This window comes from Lontra canadensis, unplaced genomic scaffold (assembly GCF_010015895.1).
Source record: "Lontra canadensis isolate GAN:19392208 unplaced genomic scaffold, GSC_riverotter_1.0 scaffold101, whole genome shotgun sequence".
In the NCBI taxonomy this organism is placed as follows: domain Eukaryota; kingdom Metazoa; phylum Chordata; class Mammalia; order Carnivora; family Mustelidae; genus Lontra; species Lontra canadensis.
The window spans coordinates 6,331,507-6,348,177 of record NW_022631095.1 but is presented as its reverse complement, the minus strand read 5'-3'; the positions used below and the strand labels follow the sequence as shown (position 1 = coordinate 6,348,177).

General features: G+C 46.8%; 1 protein-coding gene across 5 annotated transcripts in view; it reads right to left on the bottom strand.

Moving 5' to 3' along the window:
- Window positions 1–16,671, bottom strand: part of CSGALNACT1 (chondroitin sulfate N-acetylgalactosaminyltransferase 1) — a 324,526-nt gene that overhangs the window by 81,533 nt on the left and 226,322 nt on the right. For all 5 annotated transcript variants that reach the window (XM_032838035.1, XM_032838030.1, XM_032838031.1 and 2 more), the window contains one exon: window positions 9,686–10,614. In XM_032838035.1, coding sequence (XP_032693926.1) covers window positions 9,686–10,313 — 628 coding nt within the window. In that variant the 5' untranslated portion in view covers window positions 10,314–10,614. The remainder of the gene's footprint in view (window positions 1–9,685; window positions 10,615–16,671) is intronic.

The following is a 16,671-nucleotide window of genomic DNA, read 5'->3' as shown; positions in this document are numbered from 1 at the left end:
CATGCAGATGGCCATTAGGCCCATGAAAAGATTTTCAGGATGCATCAGGGAAATGCAAATTAAAACCAAAATGAGATATCGCCTCACATCTGTCAGACTGGCGATTATCAAAAAAACAAAAATAAGTGTTGGCAAGGATGACAAGAAAAGGGAACCCTGGTACTCTGCTGGTAGGAACATAAATGAGTGTAGCCACTATGGAAAACAGTATGGAGACTCCCCCCAAAATTAAAAATAGAACTGCCATCCAATCCAGCAATCCTCCTGAATTGAAGGAGATGAAATGAAGGAAATGAAACCACCAGTCAAAGAGGTACATACACCCCCATGTTCACAGCAACATTATTTACAAGAGCTGAGATATGGAAGCAACCTAAGTGTCTATTGGTAGGTGAATGGATAAAGAAAATCATACAAATAGATAAATATATGGAGAGAATGAAATCTTGCTGATTTTGACAATACGGATGGACCCAGAGGGTATCATGCTAAATGAAATGTCAAACAGAGAAAGGATAAATACCATGCAATTTCACTTATATGTGGAATCTGAAAAACTAGACAAACAAATAAAACAGAAATATTGATTGACATAGGAAACAAACTGTTGGTTCCCAGAAGACAGAGGGTAGCAAAACAGATGAAGGGGATTAAGAGTTATAAACTTCCAATTATAAAGTAAATAAATCACAGGGATGTAACACACAGAATAGAGAATACAGACAATAATATTGTAATAACTTGTATGGTGACAGTTGGGGCTCATTTTGTAATGTATGTGCACCTGAAACTAATAGGATATTGTATGTCAATTACACTTCAATTTTAAAAAAGAAAAAGAAAATACCTATGTGGTTCGGGCCAGGGGAGAGGACAGCAGCCATGTGCGAGAGGGCAAGAAATCCTTCCTGTTCCAGTCTCCCCTGCCTCCTCTCCCAGGAACAAAAAGCTTAGGCAAAGAACATTCTTACCCTCAAGGAACTGGTGAAACTCACTGCAACTAGGGGAAGGGAGAAGTACAAAAGCCTTATTGCTGGAGGCAGATCAGAACACCACGAGACCTAGTGACACAGTGGACCACCAGGGACTTCCCCACTCTCCTGCAGGGTGAAGCCTACAGGCCTGAATAACAAGTAACAGAATTTCTGAGAGGGACAGGAGAGAAGTACCAGAAGACTTTCTCTGAGGCGAGAAGGGAAGGCCTAAATTGTGGGGCTGGGCAGAGGAAGAAACCTCCACTCTAAACATAAGGAATTTGAAGACTGTGGTGCTCTGAGGGTAACCATAGCAACAACAAACCTCAAACCCAGCCCCACTGCTGACTAGATGAACTCCCCCTACACACACACACACACACACAAGACCTAGGAGAAGAAGGTGTGCCATCTCCAGGGATAACCACCACTTCAGTCTCTATGAGCCACACAAGATGTCTGGCTTTCAACAAAAATTATGGAAAAAATCCAAGACACAAAGTGATCATCAGAACCAGACTCAGATAGGACAGGGATGCTGGAATCCTCTGACGAGGAATTTAAAATAGCTATGACCAATATGTTAAAGGCTCTAGCAGAAAAAGTGGACAACATGGGCAATCAGGTCATTTCAGCAGGGAGATGGAAGCTCTAAGAATCAAATGGAAATGTAGAAATTTAAAAATACAGTAATAGAGATAAAGAATGCTCGGGATGGTGGTCTCATGAGTAACCCTCTCTCTGCTGAGGGAAGAGTCAGTTAACTGGAGGTAGGTCACTAAAAGTTACCCAGACTGAAACACAAAGAGTATAAAAGTGAAAACAAAGGAACAGAACATCCAAGAGCTGTGAGACAATGTCAAGCAGTGGGACATACACATAACTGGAAATCCAGAAGAGAGAAGACATATTTGAAGAAATATCTGAAGAACTACTGGCTCAGAATTTCCCAAAATGAATGACAGACACCAAACCACAGATCTAAGAAACTCAGAGAACACCAAGTAGGAGAAATACAAAAACAAAACAAAACCCAGGGATAATTTAGCTAATAGTTCTGTACCAATGTTATCTTCCTCGTTCTGATAATTGTACCATGGTTGTATAAGATGTTGACATTAGGGGAAGCTGGGGAAAGGGTATTTAGTGGAACCCTGTGCTATTTTTGCAACTCTCTGGTAATTCTAAAATATTTCAAAATAAAAGGTTTTGAAAATGGCTTTACTGTCAGGTACTACACTGAGAATGTACTTGTAATGCCTAGAACAGAATGTTTATTTAGCTTTTGTTTTGATTTTACTAATTTATTTTAAAAATTGGGGGAGGATAACATCCCTTTTCTTACTGAAGTATAATAGACAAGAAATGTTATTTTAGTTTCAGGTGTACATCATAGTGATTCGACGAGTCTATACGTTACCCTATCCTCACAAGTGTGGCTCCCATCTGTCACCATACAATGCTATTAAAATAGCATTGATGATATACCCTATGCCATACCTTTATTTCCCAGGACTTACTCATTCCATAACTGGAAGCCTGTACCTCCCACTCCCCTTTACTGATATCCCCGCCACTATGCCCCCCGACCCGAAACACACACACGCCAACCTCCCCTCTGGCAAGCACCAGTTTCTTTGAACTTGGAATTTAAATCAGATTTGTGGTCTGTCCAAGGAACCCAAGTAATATTTACAGTATTACTTCTATGGAAAATATCCTCTAATCCAAACACCTAATTTACAATGGAACTTCAAGAGGAGAGTAGATTTGTAAGGTGATGATTTTTTTTTAAAGATTTTATTTACTTATTTGAGACAGAGAGAAAGAGAGATTGAGAGAACGAGTGGGAGGAGGGGCAGAGGAAGAAGCAGACTCCCTGCAGAGCAGGAAGCAGGATGGGGAACCCTGGGATCATGCCCCGAGCAGAAGGCAGATGCTTAACGGAGTGAGCCACCCAGGTGCCCTACGTACCTAGGATTTTAAATACACATGTATTCCAAAAGGTTTAAAGCAATTTCTTTGATACATACTAATTGTGAAGTGTCTACAACTAGAAGGAAGCTGAAAGCTGAATGGGGCGTGGTTCCGGCCCTCCAGGGGTTCACTGCACATAAGGGGAAAAAGAGTCAGGAGGCCAGGTCTACCTCCCCATACCCTCACCGTGCATGCAGGGAGGGGATGGGGGTGGATCTGGTGGAGTCAGACTTTTAGGCTCCTGCAGCTGGCTCTCTAACAGAAAGACTGCTCTGGCAGCTGCAACCGTTGCTAGAAGTTGCCAGTGAAGATGGGCTGAGTCTAAAGGAAGAGCTATAAAACCGGATGGAGAGGGCACATGCGGGATGCCACCTGGGCAGAATGAGCAGAACTTCAGCCGAAAGAATGAGAACAGGTTTCAGAGAAGAACATCTTACGGGATGGGGGACACTGGGCGGAGAGGTTGGGAACCCGGGTCTTTCTGGCGAAGGAACAGGAACAGGGAAGCTGTGTCAGGGCAGGCGCAAGAGAATGAGGATCCAGGGGCAGGGTGAGAAGGGCAGGAGGGAGCAGGAGGAAGTGAAGTTGAAAAGATAAGCTGGGATCCGATCGTGGAGTCCTCCAAGACTACCTAGGTAAGGCAATATGTGCTGGAGAGAGTAATAAAAAGGCAAAAGGCGCCTGGGTGGCTCAGTCAATTTAAGTGTCCCACCCTTGATTTCAGCTCAGGTCATGATCTGGGGGACCCGGGATCAAGCCCCGTGTCAGGCTCCCGGCTCTGCAGGGACTATGCTGGAGATTCTCTCTCCTTCCCCCAACCCCCGCACCTCCCCCTGTTCACTTACTCTCTTTCTCTCTCTCAAATAAATAATCTTAAAAAAATAAAAAATAAAAAGTAAACCCTGTGTTTTAAAGAACAGACAAGCATGTCGCTACAGCTCAACAGCTTTCACCTAGCTGTTTTGAATTGAATATTCACTCCTCTCTCAAACCCTTTTCCATAAAGCTGTAATGATTCTGAGAAGAAACGCATGTCTGAGCAGTTTAAATAAAGCTTTTTGTGCTAAAGTCTCCTAGACTCTGTCAGTTCTGCCCTCAGCTGGGTGAAGGATTTGTCTTTGGCAGCTTCTGCCTGGGTCTCCGTCTGCTTGTCTCCCCCAGGAGCTCATGTTTTTCCTCTCTTCCTGTTAAAACTTCTTCCCAATCTTATGGAACTCACTAGTGTAGGGCCTCCCCACAAGGGTATCTGCACACCTTTGGACGTGTTTTTAAAAAGGTGTCCCCACCTCATTCCGGGACCTAAGGCGGGTGTGCGTTGGGTCAGAGACCATCAGCGGTGAGACGTGGCACGGTGGCGAGCCAAGACAGGAAGCGCTGGATTCTTGGCCCTGACACCCACCAGAGGGGTGACCTTGTTGTGAGATAGAGATAATGAGCATGTCTACCTGTCTGGTGGAAGAGGGTATTAAATAAACCAATGTGTGCGAACTGTCAGAAATAGTGCCCAGCGCACAGACGGAAGAACAGCTGGGATAAGCCATGGCAATCCCCATCTCTGAACACAGGACCTCCAAGACATTGAATTGTTTGAGCACTTGGGAACCACTGCAAGCAGAAGGAGGAGGAGGGCTCTTTGAGACCCAAGAGCTGAGCCCACTGCCTCCTGGGAGGGACCGACCTCCTAACTCCAGATCCAGATGATCCTTGCTGAGCTAAACTCCTAGGCTCAGCCCTCAGGGCTCTTGCGAAGTCCACTCCTAGCGATTCTCAGATCCTGCACGCTGACCAGGCTGGTCTCCATGCTAAGCCTATACCCCAATCCTACTCTGGAGGCAGTCGGCTTTCCAGTACCCCTGTCCTTGCTGCCTCTTTCCCTTCTCAGCTTTAGAGACCAGCTCAGGTCCAGCCTCCTCTGACATCTTCCCTGACCATCTGGCTTGCACCCAGCCACCAATTCCAAAGCCCACAGCACGAAAAGTACCCCCCACTGAACCCTCAGTCACCCAGAGCTGTGTCTGCCCATGTACATAATCAGGTCCTTCAAGCCTGAGACCTAGCACTAGCCTCCTTTCCCAACCCCCAAAACAGGTGGGCACATCCTACACAAATAACAGGGCTCCTGTCCATGCATGTTGATTATGCCTTGGTGCAAGACCTCACCCATGACTCTAACAGGGGATAAACTAGAGGTCTGGTTAAAAAACAACAACAAACAAACAACAAAAACTACAGATCCTTTCTGCAAACACTGCTTCCTTCCCGAAGGGGCTGAGCAGGCCGAAGTCTGAGCAATAGCCGTGGCCACACATTCCTGTGAAAGGGCTCCAGCCTGGGTCTCCCCGTCCCCGTCACCCCCCACATCCTTCCACGTTGTGTGAGGCCCCTATTTAGACCCTCTCGTCACTGAGCCTTCGCACCCTGCTAGCACACCTGCTAAAGCCAAGTCGTCCATCCTAGACATCCCCCACTTTCACAAGTGCCCTTGTAGCCTGTTCTTAACAGGAAACAAGGCAGGAGAACAGTGACAACCTCAATTTTTGAAAAAATCCCCTGGGAACAAAACTGCTTTGCACGAGCACAATGAAAATACACCAAAAAGGCAGACTTGCCAGCTTCTGCAGTGCTGTGACAAAATACCCTGTACCCACAGGATGTATGTCAAACACAGGTTCCATTAGTCTCGGCACACCGAAGGTCGACTGGGCTGACCCTCAGCAAAGGCGCCGGACTGCACAGCTCACCCCCTCATTCCGCCGCCCTCCCCCTTCACCTTTCCCTCCTGTCCTCTCAGCTTTGGAGGTGGACTTACTATCTAGTTTGTAGGTCTCCACGCCAAATGAAAATGTAAGGTCCCCCATTTCAAAATTATTGAGAATTTCAAAATATTCTATGACAGCAGAGCATTCACTCTACGTTGGGGGTCTCCCACTGGCCCTGGTGGAGAGCTGGACTCCTGCTCACCAGCTGAGGTCTAGACTGGGACACCTTCTCTCCCACCATCAACGCAGGGAGAATTCCCTCTTCAAAGGGTAGCCTCAAACCATTTATGTGCACTTGAGCCTTTTATCTCTGATTTCAGAATAAAAAACATTTCTCCCTCCTTAAAGGACCTTAAAGCATCAGCAAACAAAGGCGGAGATCTGAGGTAGGAAGTGGGATAGAAGGAACAGGGTGAGTGACAGAGGAACCCAATATTCGGCAGGCCTACTCAGAACTTAGAAGGGAGCCAACAAGGTCACTCCAGCGCACAGTAGGGTGAGACGTGGTCATAAGCTCTAACACCCTCACTGCCCTGGAGATGCTGGCCGAGAACCAAGGCCCAACTCACAACCTAAAGTCCTTCTGCTGTCCCACCTGCCAGCCCCTCTCCCCACACCCCCAAACAGGTCAGAGCCACCCACTGTGCAGAACCCCCCTCCCACTCCCACCCCAGCTCTCCCCTATTTCTGCACCAAGATCCCCAGAAGTGGCCAGAAATGCATCCAAATGCCTTGCGCTTTTCAAGCCCCCAGTCACAAAGTTGCTGGCAAAGAAGCATATCATTGACATGCGTGCTGAGGAAAGAACCCACTTCCTATCCTCACGGCCCCAAGCCCCTTGCTCTCCAAGTACCCAGGACCTGGAAATGGATTTGTCTTGTCAAAAACAGTGTTAGCAAAGGGGTCACAGGACATCCCTTAGAGGTTATAGTGAGACACAAACAATGGAAGTCTAAAACTCAGTCTTCACTCCTTGCCTTAGTTTTCTCTCCCAGAAAGCACAAGGTGCTGGTCATTGAGCATAGGTCAGGAATTACGGTAGAAGAGCTACTAAGGTCATATAACGATTTCTATGCCTCTAGCTTTAAATGCATCTCAGGGTGCCCTCAAGACCTTCACTTTCTTGTGGATCATAGCTTGGGTCCACCCCCACCCCCAAACCAACTCTGTTAGTATCTGACCCATTCTGGCCACCGCTAAGGTGCAGAAGCTGGAGGAGGGCGGCAGAGAAGCAACCCCACCACGGAGACAGGAGACACAAATGCCTCATGTAGATTCATGTTCTCGGATACTTGGATAGTAAAAGAGGAATGATTTGGAAGGCGAAATTGTCTCATGGAACCACGTCAAATTTATGTCCAAGAGTCTACTGAAAAATAGGAAACCAAAGCCAAAAGTTATGCCACTTGGAGGTAAATACTGAAGGAAGAGCTAAACCACAAACACAAAGATTTTCTGTTCACTTGAGGAGATAAACATTTAGGCATCCTACAGTACAGGATTTGATCCCATTTTTCTACTTTAACTTCTTTTCCCAGATAGCTGGGAAAAAGAAAAAAGAAAAAAATCGTGCTCTTATGTAAGAAGCCAAAGCAAAAATCGATGCCAACAAAACATCGAGGGAAGGGAGGAGGGAGGCTTGTGCCGTTCCCTCTGTCTTAGAAACAGAAAATAACTACATCAGTATAGATAATAGATCGTCATCGATGTGGTGTTCTCCCTCTGCAAGCTTCATGCCACCCGAGGAAGTGGCCATAGTCAGTCCACACGTGATAATCTACCAGAATTTCTCCTTTTTATAGAGGAAGATCCCAAAGGGTTGGTGGCATGTCCTGGTCACCCAGAAGAACAGGTGGCAGAGTACCCTTCCGGGATGGCTCCTTGGCAAAGATAAGAAGAAAAGACGCTGAAGCTGTGCTTTGCTTTTTGCAGAGGGTTGAGGGGTGGGGGATAGGGCCTCGGAGGACATTAAGTCAAGCCTCTGAGGACAGATGAGGTAACCGAGTCTCCATGGGGCTTCAGGGTCTTGGTCAGAGTCACACAGCTCCCTGTGCTCATGTCGTCATGCCACGTGCCTCACAGTCAGCTTTAAGCTTTGTGGAACTATTATCACCTGGAAGCATTCCATGTGTTTTCATTATTATTTCTTGAAACACAAAGAATCCCCATACTCGCTCCAGGTTCAGCCAATCAGCTGCCATTCCAGGAAAACAGCTGACTAGACTTTCACCAACCTGGGAGAAGTGTGCGGCTGGGTCTGCCTGCCACCAGAGGCTGTGGGCCGCACACAGAAGCAGCCCGGGGTAGCCAGGAGAGCAGCGTCTCTGACAGAAAACCAGTCACCTTTCTGAGCAAAGGAACGCAGGCACCAAAGGCCTGTGTCACTGCTGAGTGAGGACAACAGGCCTGGTGTAAGATACTCTACGCAGGAAAGCAGACAGATTTCAAACATGAATGCAGATGAAAAAAATCACAAGGGCAGACATTCCAAATTGCAGGCTTTGATTTGTAATCAAGTTCTTCTGAAATCGCTTTGTGCGGGGGCAATTCCCATAGCATATCCAGCGTGAGTGGTAGCCAGGATTCGTTTTTCAAGGATGTTTAATGGCCTTCCCTGCGGGTCAGCTATTAAGATACTCTACGTGGAAAGGTTTCATAAACTCCGAAGCGCAATAAAATGGGATGAAGCAGCGTCATGTTTCGAGCTCCCCTAAGTGCTGACCATGTGCTTGCAGTTGCGAGCCGCCGATGTGCTGGGAATCTTTAATACCTCATATACATGAGGAACAACAACAACAACAACAAATCTCGACAACCAAAAGTTTGATCTTGTAAAAGATTTCTTTGCCTGGCTTGAAGCATATGAAAAATAATTCTCTACCAAAATTGTACGAGGTATGGTTCAACATATAAAGTGGAAAAAAATTGTAAGATGGGGAAGTGTCCGAAGAGAAGTGGCATAAATGATGGCAAGTGCTTTTTGATAGGACTAAACAGAGCCCGTCTGGCCTGTAGGCTGATGACACGACGGTTACATAACCGAAGTTGGGAGCAGGGTGACAAGGATGCGGCCACACGTCTGGGAAGTTGAAGTAGATTCTCTCCAGAAAGAGGGGGAAGAGCTGGCTGCCCTCGAACATTATTTCCACTCCCAAATTATTAGTTGATTTTTGCCCCGGTAACAAGGGAAATGCCAGTAAGAGGATACTAACGCATCTTCCAAGGAATGAGACGAGGCCACTTCCAAAATTAGACACAAACACAAACTAATAGTTTCTGTGCCCATGAAAGAAGCTGAGCTGTTCATCTCGCTAGTGTTCATGCCATCTGGCAGCCTGTACAATGTAACGTAGTGGTTAAGGATGTGGACTCTGGAATCAGACTTCACAGGTTCAAATCCTGGCTCTGTCACTCGCTAAATGAGCAACCTTAGGTCATTTATGCCATTAACTTGAACCTCAGTTTCCTCATCCTCCTAATGGGGTCATTAAGGAGGAAAAGGGATTCAGTAGGTATACAGTTCCTCCAACAGTGTCTGGCAGATGATGAGTGCCGCAGACCACATGTTGGCAACCGCTCTGGTGTTCGTGGGCTGATAACCAGGCCTGACCTAGGAGAAGGGCCCAGGGAGGAGATTTGTTAAAACTGCCTATCAACCTCCACTGAAGTTTCAATGGTTTTTATGTTTGGTTTACTTTTCTTTCTTTCTTTCTTTTTTAATGAAAGCAAGAACTTCTGCCTTCTCCTACCAGGGAGCAATGAACCTGACCCCTCAATAAGTGTGATTTTCATGAGGATGTAAGTAGAACGGATATTTCTGATTAAGAAGACTCCATGCCATATACCCTTGCAGTCGCTCCCATAACACTTTCTACCCACCACGCCCAAAGGCCAGCTGCCAGCCTGCTGCGGCGTGGACTGGCCAGGGCGCCTGGACCCTGGTGCCTCCCCACCCCCATTCTCACAGTCGCCAACCTTCTATGAAATCCGAGGCCGAGTAGGGGCGCCGATTCGGGCTGCCCTCCGCAGGGCTGTTCAGGGTCTCCAGGGCCGACTCCACGGCTTCCACCAGCTCATCCCGCTTGTCCTTCCTCACGGGCTTCTCCTCGGGGTGCCGAGTCAGGCCGGTCTCCAGCTGGTACACTTTCTGCAGCGTGAAGCTGTCGAAAGGCACGGCGGCGTACTCCGTGGCCAGCTTGACGCCGGCGTGCACCTCCGCCCTATCCACCTGCGAGCGCAGGAAGGCCAGCAGGTCCACCTGGGTTTTCTCGGGGGGCCCCGGCTCCAGCCGCAGGCCCGCCGCGTCGCTGGGGTGAGACTGCGCGCTCCTGAGCCGCTCGCCGCGCTCCTGCAGCTCCTGCTTGAGCTGCGCGACCTGCCGCTTGAGGCTGCTGATGTAGTGGCGGTGCTGCTCCTCCCGCTCCTGCAGGGCCGCCTGGTACCCCTCCTTCCCCGTGGGGCCGTTGGCCCGGGGCAGCCCCAGCCGCTCCTCGTCCCCCTTCGGGGTGCAGGCCAGCATGTAGAGCACAGACACGGCACAAGAGAGCAGCACGAGCAAAACCACCATGCGAGAGACCCACGCCAGCAGCCCCCGGCGAAGCATCGTCACTCAGGAATCAGCCATGCGGCCGCAGCCGGCCACATTCCAGAAGGCCAGGGCCCCGCGGAAGGGCGTCCCTGGACTAGACCGTAGGGAGCACGCGTCTGGGGCCCCCCAGGCTGCTTTCATCCATTTCTCTCTACAGTGTGTCTGGTCCCTTGAGGTCGACCACCACGGGGAGCACTTTTCCTGCTTGGAAAGGATGACCTTGTAGGCAGAAGCAGCCGGTCCGCTGAAACCTGCAGGCGGCCACCTTCATTCCCATCATAGCCTTCCAGAGGTGCAGCAGACCACAAGAAGGGACCTGGGAAGACACCAAACGGCAATTACACTTAATCAAGACAGTAACACCCTTACGTTTATCGTGGCAACAGATATTCAATAGGCCTCCCGGGAGGCTTACAGAAATGTTTTTGACAGGGGATTAAATACTGTTACCCGTTTCTAAATCAGGACACCACATGTATGTGCAGGGCTGTGCACATAAAAAACAAAGGATACAGGAAAAAGAGTCAAACGAAAGATGGCAAAATGGGAGTTTCCTCTGCAAGCATTAATGGTGACTTTCCGGCTTCTCTACATCCTTCTCTATCTTATAAATTTTCCACAATGGCACATATTATTTTGATGGTTAGAAGGGAAAAAGCAAAACCTTAAGGAAGCTGACGCTGCAGGCAGGGACTTCTCCAGCCAGGCCCACCCAGCAGCGAGGGATGCAAAAGCGGAGGCTTATGTGAGCTCACCTGTGTGCCCTCACTGAGGGCAGGGCTGGGACCTGACTCAGAATGGTCTTCAAACTTTCTAATGAGGCAGGGGGGAAGCCCCTGGAGCTTCAAATAGGCAAATAACACACGTGGACGATAACATAATCAGATGGAGTCCAGAGGCAGTTGGAACTTGCAGACCGGGGATGATGAGTTTACCACAGAAAGGGATGGGGTTGGGAGAACGGAGACCAGAAATACTTGTCTTGTCAGGACTCCAATCCCAGGCATGTCTCTGTCTTCTGGGTCCTGCCTGATCATCAGGAATACCCAGACGGATCGCAGAGCCTTTCATTCAAACTCCAAACCCCTTGTCACACACGAGAAGCCAACCTAACCCGCCTTCTTCATTTGCCCCAGGCTCCTTCCTCCCTCCTCCACCCATCACGGACACCTCAGAGCACGCTCCTTCAATGTCCTCCCTTCCCCCTTACTCCCTTTCCTTGTCTCCCCCTACCCTTCTGAGCCAGAAAACCCAAAGAATTAACGATAAATAGAAAACAGAGCAAACAAAATTTCTTGCTTAGGGAGATTTTTTATAAAATCTTCCTGGGTACATCTTTTTTATATAACTTCTCTTAAAAGCAAGCTCCCTGAGGGTACTATGTCCTGACCATTTTATTAAAATTTGACATTTTAAATAATTCCCACAATAACCAAATTGTTCTTTCCAGAGTCTTCATCCAACCCAGAAAATCCAGATTCTGGGCCAATAATCATCTCACTTACTGGTGGGCTGCTGTCTCATTTACTGACTGGAAGGAGGACTCCTGTCAATTAGCAACTTCAGGACCCCTGGGAGAAGAAAGAGGTGCTCCTTCTAGCATTCTCTCTATGTTGAAAATATAGTCAACAATAATGGGCTCATTGACTTTATCTGATATGCACCTTTTATGTCTAAAGCATACAGAGATCCTCTTCCATTATCCTGGTGATGTGCCTCTTACAGATACCATTACCAAAATAGTTTATTTCTCAATTTTCCTTAAAAATTCAATTCCAATATTCCCCTTAGCCCAAGGATCTCTCTGCTATAATTTAGAACAATACATAGTTATTAGTGCTAAGTTTAAAGTGCATGTTTAGCTCTGGAAGCCCGTTCTGTCTGATGAAAATCTTGGGATTTGTGTAATTACTATAATTCTGTGATTAAAAACATCTCACTTTGGTATTCAGGCACCTTGCTGTTTTTAATGAAATCTCTCAGATGAACTCATTATATCCAAGTATTAAATTACCAGTGAAAACATGTTATCACTTTATTCTACCATTTTAAAGACTTTTACTTTAAATGGGTTGTCATTAAAGACAAAATAAGCAAATCAAAAACAAAAATGGAACATTCAACATTACTTATTGTGCCACAGAAATAAGGGGTGTGATCTAACAGATTTTGTTTAATGGAATAATTGTTACATTTGCATAATAAATTGAAATCATGTTGTTTAATGAAGCAATATATTAAAGCTATGGATGGCTAAAGAAATTTAAAACTGTAATTATTTTGTTCTGTTCCATAAGTCTCTTCAACATCTCATCCAGCTTTTGCAATTCACTAGTATAAATTTCAAAGTTACTTGATATTCCATTCTTCGGGATGTAAAAGGAGAAAAAAACAGATCTTAGGAAGAAATGACTCTTTACCAGAACTAAGAAAAAGCCGTAAAAATTACAACCAAAGAGGCAATGAAGGACTTCTCCTTTTACATGTCAGGAGCAGATACATTCTTTGACAGACAGAATGCTTTCTAACTGTTCTAGCAATCTCCTCCGTAATCAAAACAGTAAAAACTGGCTAAACTGTGGAGGCTAGGAATATCTGCTTCCTAAAGGCAGGAGGCCTGTCCTTTAGCTTCTTGCTTCTATGGAGACTTTAGGGTTTCCACGTGGCAGCACAGAACATCATTCTTAAGAGCACCTGCCACTTAACCAGCTCTTCCACACACAGGAAAGAACACCTCAAGGAGATGTAACCAGACCAAACATGGAGCGAAACCTGTAGGTAAACGAGACCAAGCGCAGGGATAACAGACACCGTGCAGTCTCCCCCTCTCTCTACAGAGGTGCTGGGAGAAGTAAGAGTTAACATGTATCATGTGTTCATAGTCTTACAGAAGGAAAGCACCATGTAATTACCAAGGACTACTACAAGTTAGAGGTGACAGTGAAAATATAGCTTTATGTGCTCAGAGCAGCATAGTGCTACTATTTTAAAAACGTAGAAAAGACACCCAGATTTTAGACTAGTTCAGTCTTTGGGGGTGGCTGGGAACGGGGAGGCGTAGAGAGCAAGCTCGGAGGCCTGTCAATAACCAATTTTAGAACCTTTGGGAGAAGAGAGATGCATATTCCTATTTTTTTTAATTATAGAAAATCCTTGTGTTCCTCAGATTTCTTGGCACTTTCAATTTAATTTTTTTAATTTCTTTTAAGATTTTATTCTCTTAGGTAATCTCTACACCCAACGTGGGCTTCAAACTCACACCCCAACATCCAGAGTCATGTGCTCTACCAACTGAGCCAACCAGGCGCCCCTCTTGCCACTTACTTTCTAAATGTCCATCCTTATTAATTGCTCTCCTGTCTACTAAATACTTTCCTGTCCCTGGCCCAACCTCCCAAGGATGGTTCTGTGACACATCTTGCCCCAAACACTGGATTGATTGATTAGAGTGGAGGGACTATCCAAGCAAAATGGTTCTGTTGCCATTCTTGCTATCTCTGAACAACAAAACCACAGGGTAAAGGCCTTTTCATAGTCTATAAAGGCAAGACAGTGCTGAAGAGCAATGCTTTCTAGTACCTACCCACCCAGGTTTGAGCCCATGTAAAGCAATGTTATTCTCCAAAATCTCAGAATGGAAAAGCATTCTCAGTGCAGACTGGCATCAATGGGCCAGAATAACCCTAAGAACATCTTCCCTAGGGTATCTAGATAGGGGGTTGTTTAAGGAATCTGTAGCAATTTCTGAACACATAAGGCAGAAACTCTGAAAGACACAGTGGGCCTCTGCCAAAGGGTCCAGCAATGGATGGGTTTCTCAGATGCTAGGTGGAAGTTGTCTGACAGCTTGGACATCCTGCTGGGCTCGGGGAGCATCCAGAACACCATGCAGATCTCCAAATGACCGAGCAGGGACCCAACAGTGGGCCAGAAGCACAGTCACCTCCATCTAGGATACCATTATCACACTCAAAACAAATAGTTACCAAGCACACTATGTCGAGTGCGCTCCTGTAAGAAGTTACAGGAGAAGACAAACCAAGCACAAACTCCAGTATCAGCACGTTTATAAGCTTATAGAGTGCGTAAGGCCATCTCAAATGACAGTAATAGAAGCCCTCTACAAGCAAACACCATTAAAACAGACACAAAATGTTAATGCTTATCAAATGTACATGGAAAGCAGGGGTGTTGAGAAGTATAAATGAATACATTTTAAAATGTCAAAGGTTAAAATAAATGGTAGGAATTAACATTAGTTACAATAAGATAGATGAGTGGCTATGGGCATCATTTCATCTTAGAGTGGAAGATCTTAGAGGATAAAACCAAGACAAGCCCAAGTCTGGTTCAGAGTCCAACATTTTACCCCAAATGGGGACAGTGCAAGTTAGAAGTTCTATGATTAGGACAAAAGTACCTATTCTGAGAAATAGAAGGATGGGTGTAGGCACTTCACTCTACAGATCCCAGGGAACATTCTGGTCACAAAATCTGTGTACCATAAGAGAGGCCTGCCAAGATGTGTCTATTAATGGCCACAAGATCCTCATAAATCGCCAAGGATTCTAGACAAGTCCCACAGAAGCAGTGTTGTCAGGATCAGCAGTGGGCAGAAAGACTGGCTTCACCTCAAGACCAGGTCTGGCAGCTCTACATGTCACAATGACAGGCCTTGTGAGTGATAAAGGAAACCATTCAAGGAGTGGCAGTGAATTCTATAAGGCATCTCCACCCTGTGTGCAGGCACAGCCAAGAGGGTTGATGGGGGGAAAATAAGCAGGGTCTCCCGGGCCAGGAAGTGGTAGACCAAAGCCCCAGGATAGCCATGAGAGTCTGATCCACCCTGGCCCACACAGTCAGCTCTTGGATGGCCAGGCTACAAGTAACCTTCAGTCAAATGATTAGCTGTACTAACAGAACATAAATGGAGGTTCTATCTCTTGGATAAATATATCATCCTGGATGTGCATGGAAAAGGCATCATGCAAAGATTCTTATTCAAAAAGCTTCCAAATGCTCTCAAAAATGTATATGTGCTATAAATGTATGCAACACGGCAACCTTTACTCGAGCACGTGGCTCCCTTTAGAATTCCTTCCACCTGGGGCTGACTCTCCATGCAGCCTATGGTAGCGGGCTTCCATCCTGACCCTCAGCATCGTCGCCCGTGGGCTTTCATCCCACCGTGTGTTCACCTCCCACACTGTCCTGGGGATCTGAGGTGAGTGGCCAGTAACATAGGCAGAAGTGGAGCACAATTCTGCAAAATTCAACAGAAAACAGCTAAAAGCCATTATGAGCGCTGGAAAAGCCCGAAGCTCACAGTGCCTACTCCCAGTGCATTCTGTTTACAGACTTGCCTAAGTTTTTCCCATCTGCCTTCTCCTAAAAGAAATGAGCATGTACAACCAATTCCTGCAACTGCTTTGTCAAGTCCCTAATCATCAGCCCCTTGTTCACAGTTCGTGGAGGGTTGAGGCACTTGCAAAGAAGGGAAAATGGCCCGAAAAGGAGCACAAGAACTCATAATCTCCCTAAACCACATCCACCTGGAAGTGTGCAAGCAGGGGTTCCCAGGAGTCACAGTGCTGTCTGGACATGGGTTTCCTTTCCCCCATGAATCTTTAATCAGCGTCGACTCTTGTGCCAAATGCTTTATCCTCAGCCATGACCCTGAAAGCAAGTGAAGAGCTAAAGCAAGGAGGCCAGAGGGTCAGTATCATTGCCCAAAAATGGAAAGGGGCTGCAGCCGAGTCCCAGATGGGGACAGGGCTTCCAAGCGACGTCAACAGTCCAACACTCAGAGCAGCATCCGACTGGCCATGAGGAGTCTGAAGCATTCCTCCCTGACCTCGTCCAGCCCCGACACCAGCTACCTGGGCTGGGCCCGAGGCTCTGCCCGCACACAGACAGGGATCTACGTGGGCCGTGGCCTCTGGCATGCAGCAGTTCTGCCGCTTTCTTCCTCTGACCTTGGCCCTCAGGATCAGCCATCTCCAAACTTATCAAAATGAAGGCACACTCCAGGTGATAAGTAACTTCTGACCTATAGATGATAGAGAAGGATGCAAATCTACTCATTTATAAGTTATATACACGTTGTATAGTATTGCTGTGTTCTGTGTTCACAAAACAGCACTCTTAAAATAATGCAGTAGAACATTTGTTTTGTTTTCTCACCCTGATGAACCTTCCTGGGCACTCCCAGGGACCTTACTTCAGGGTGTTACTGACCTCCTGATCATGTTTCGTTTCCATGGCCCCCAGTCAATAGCGAATTCCACGGCCCAGGGCGCCTGCCTTGCTGTCCCCTTCTCAGAGAGACTTTCCTGCCTCTGGACCACACTGGCTGCATCCCAGGGTGTGCAAC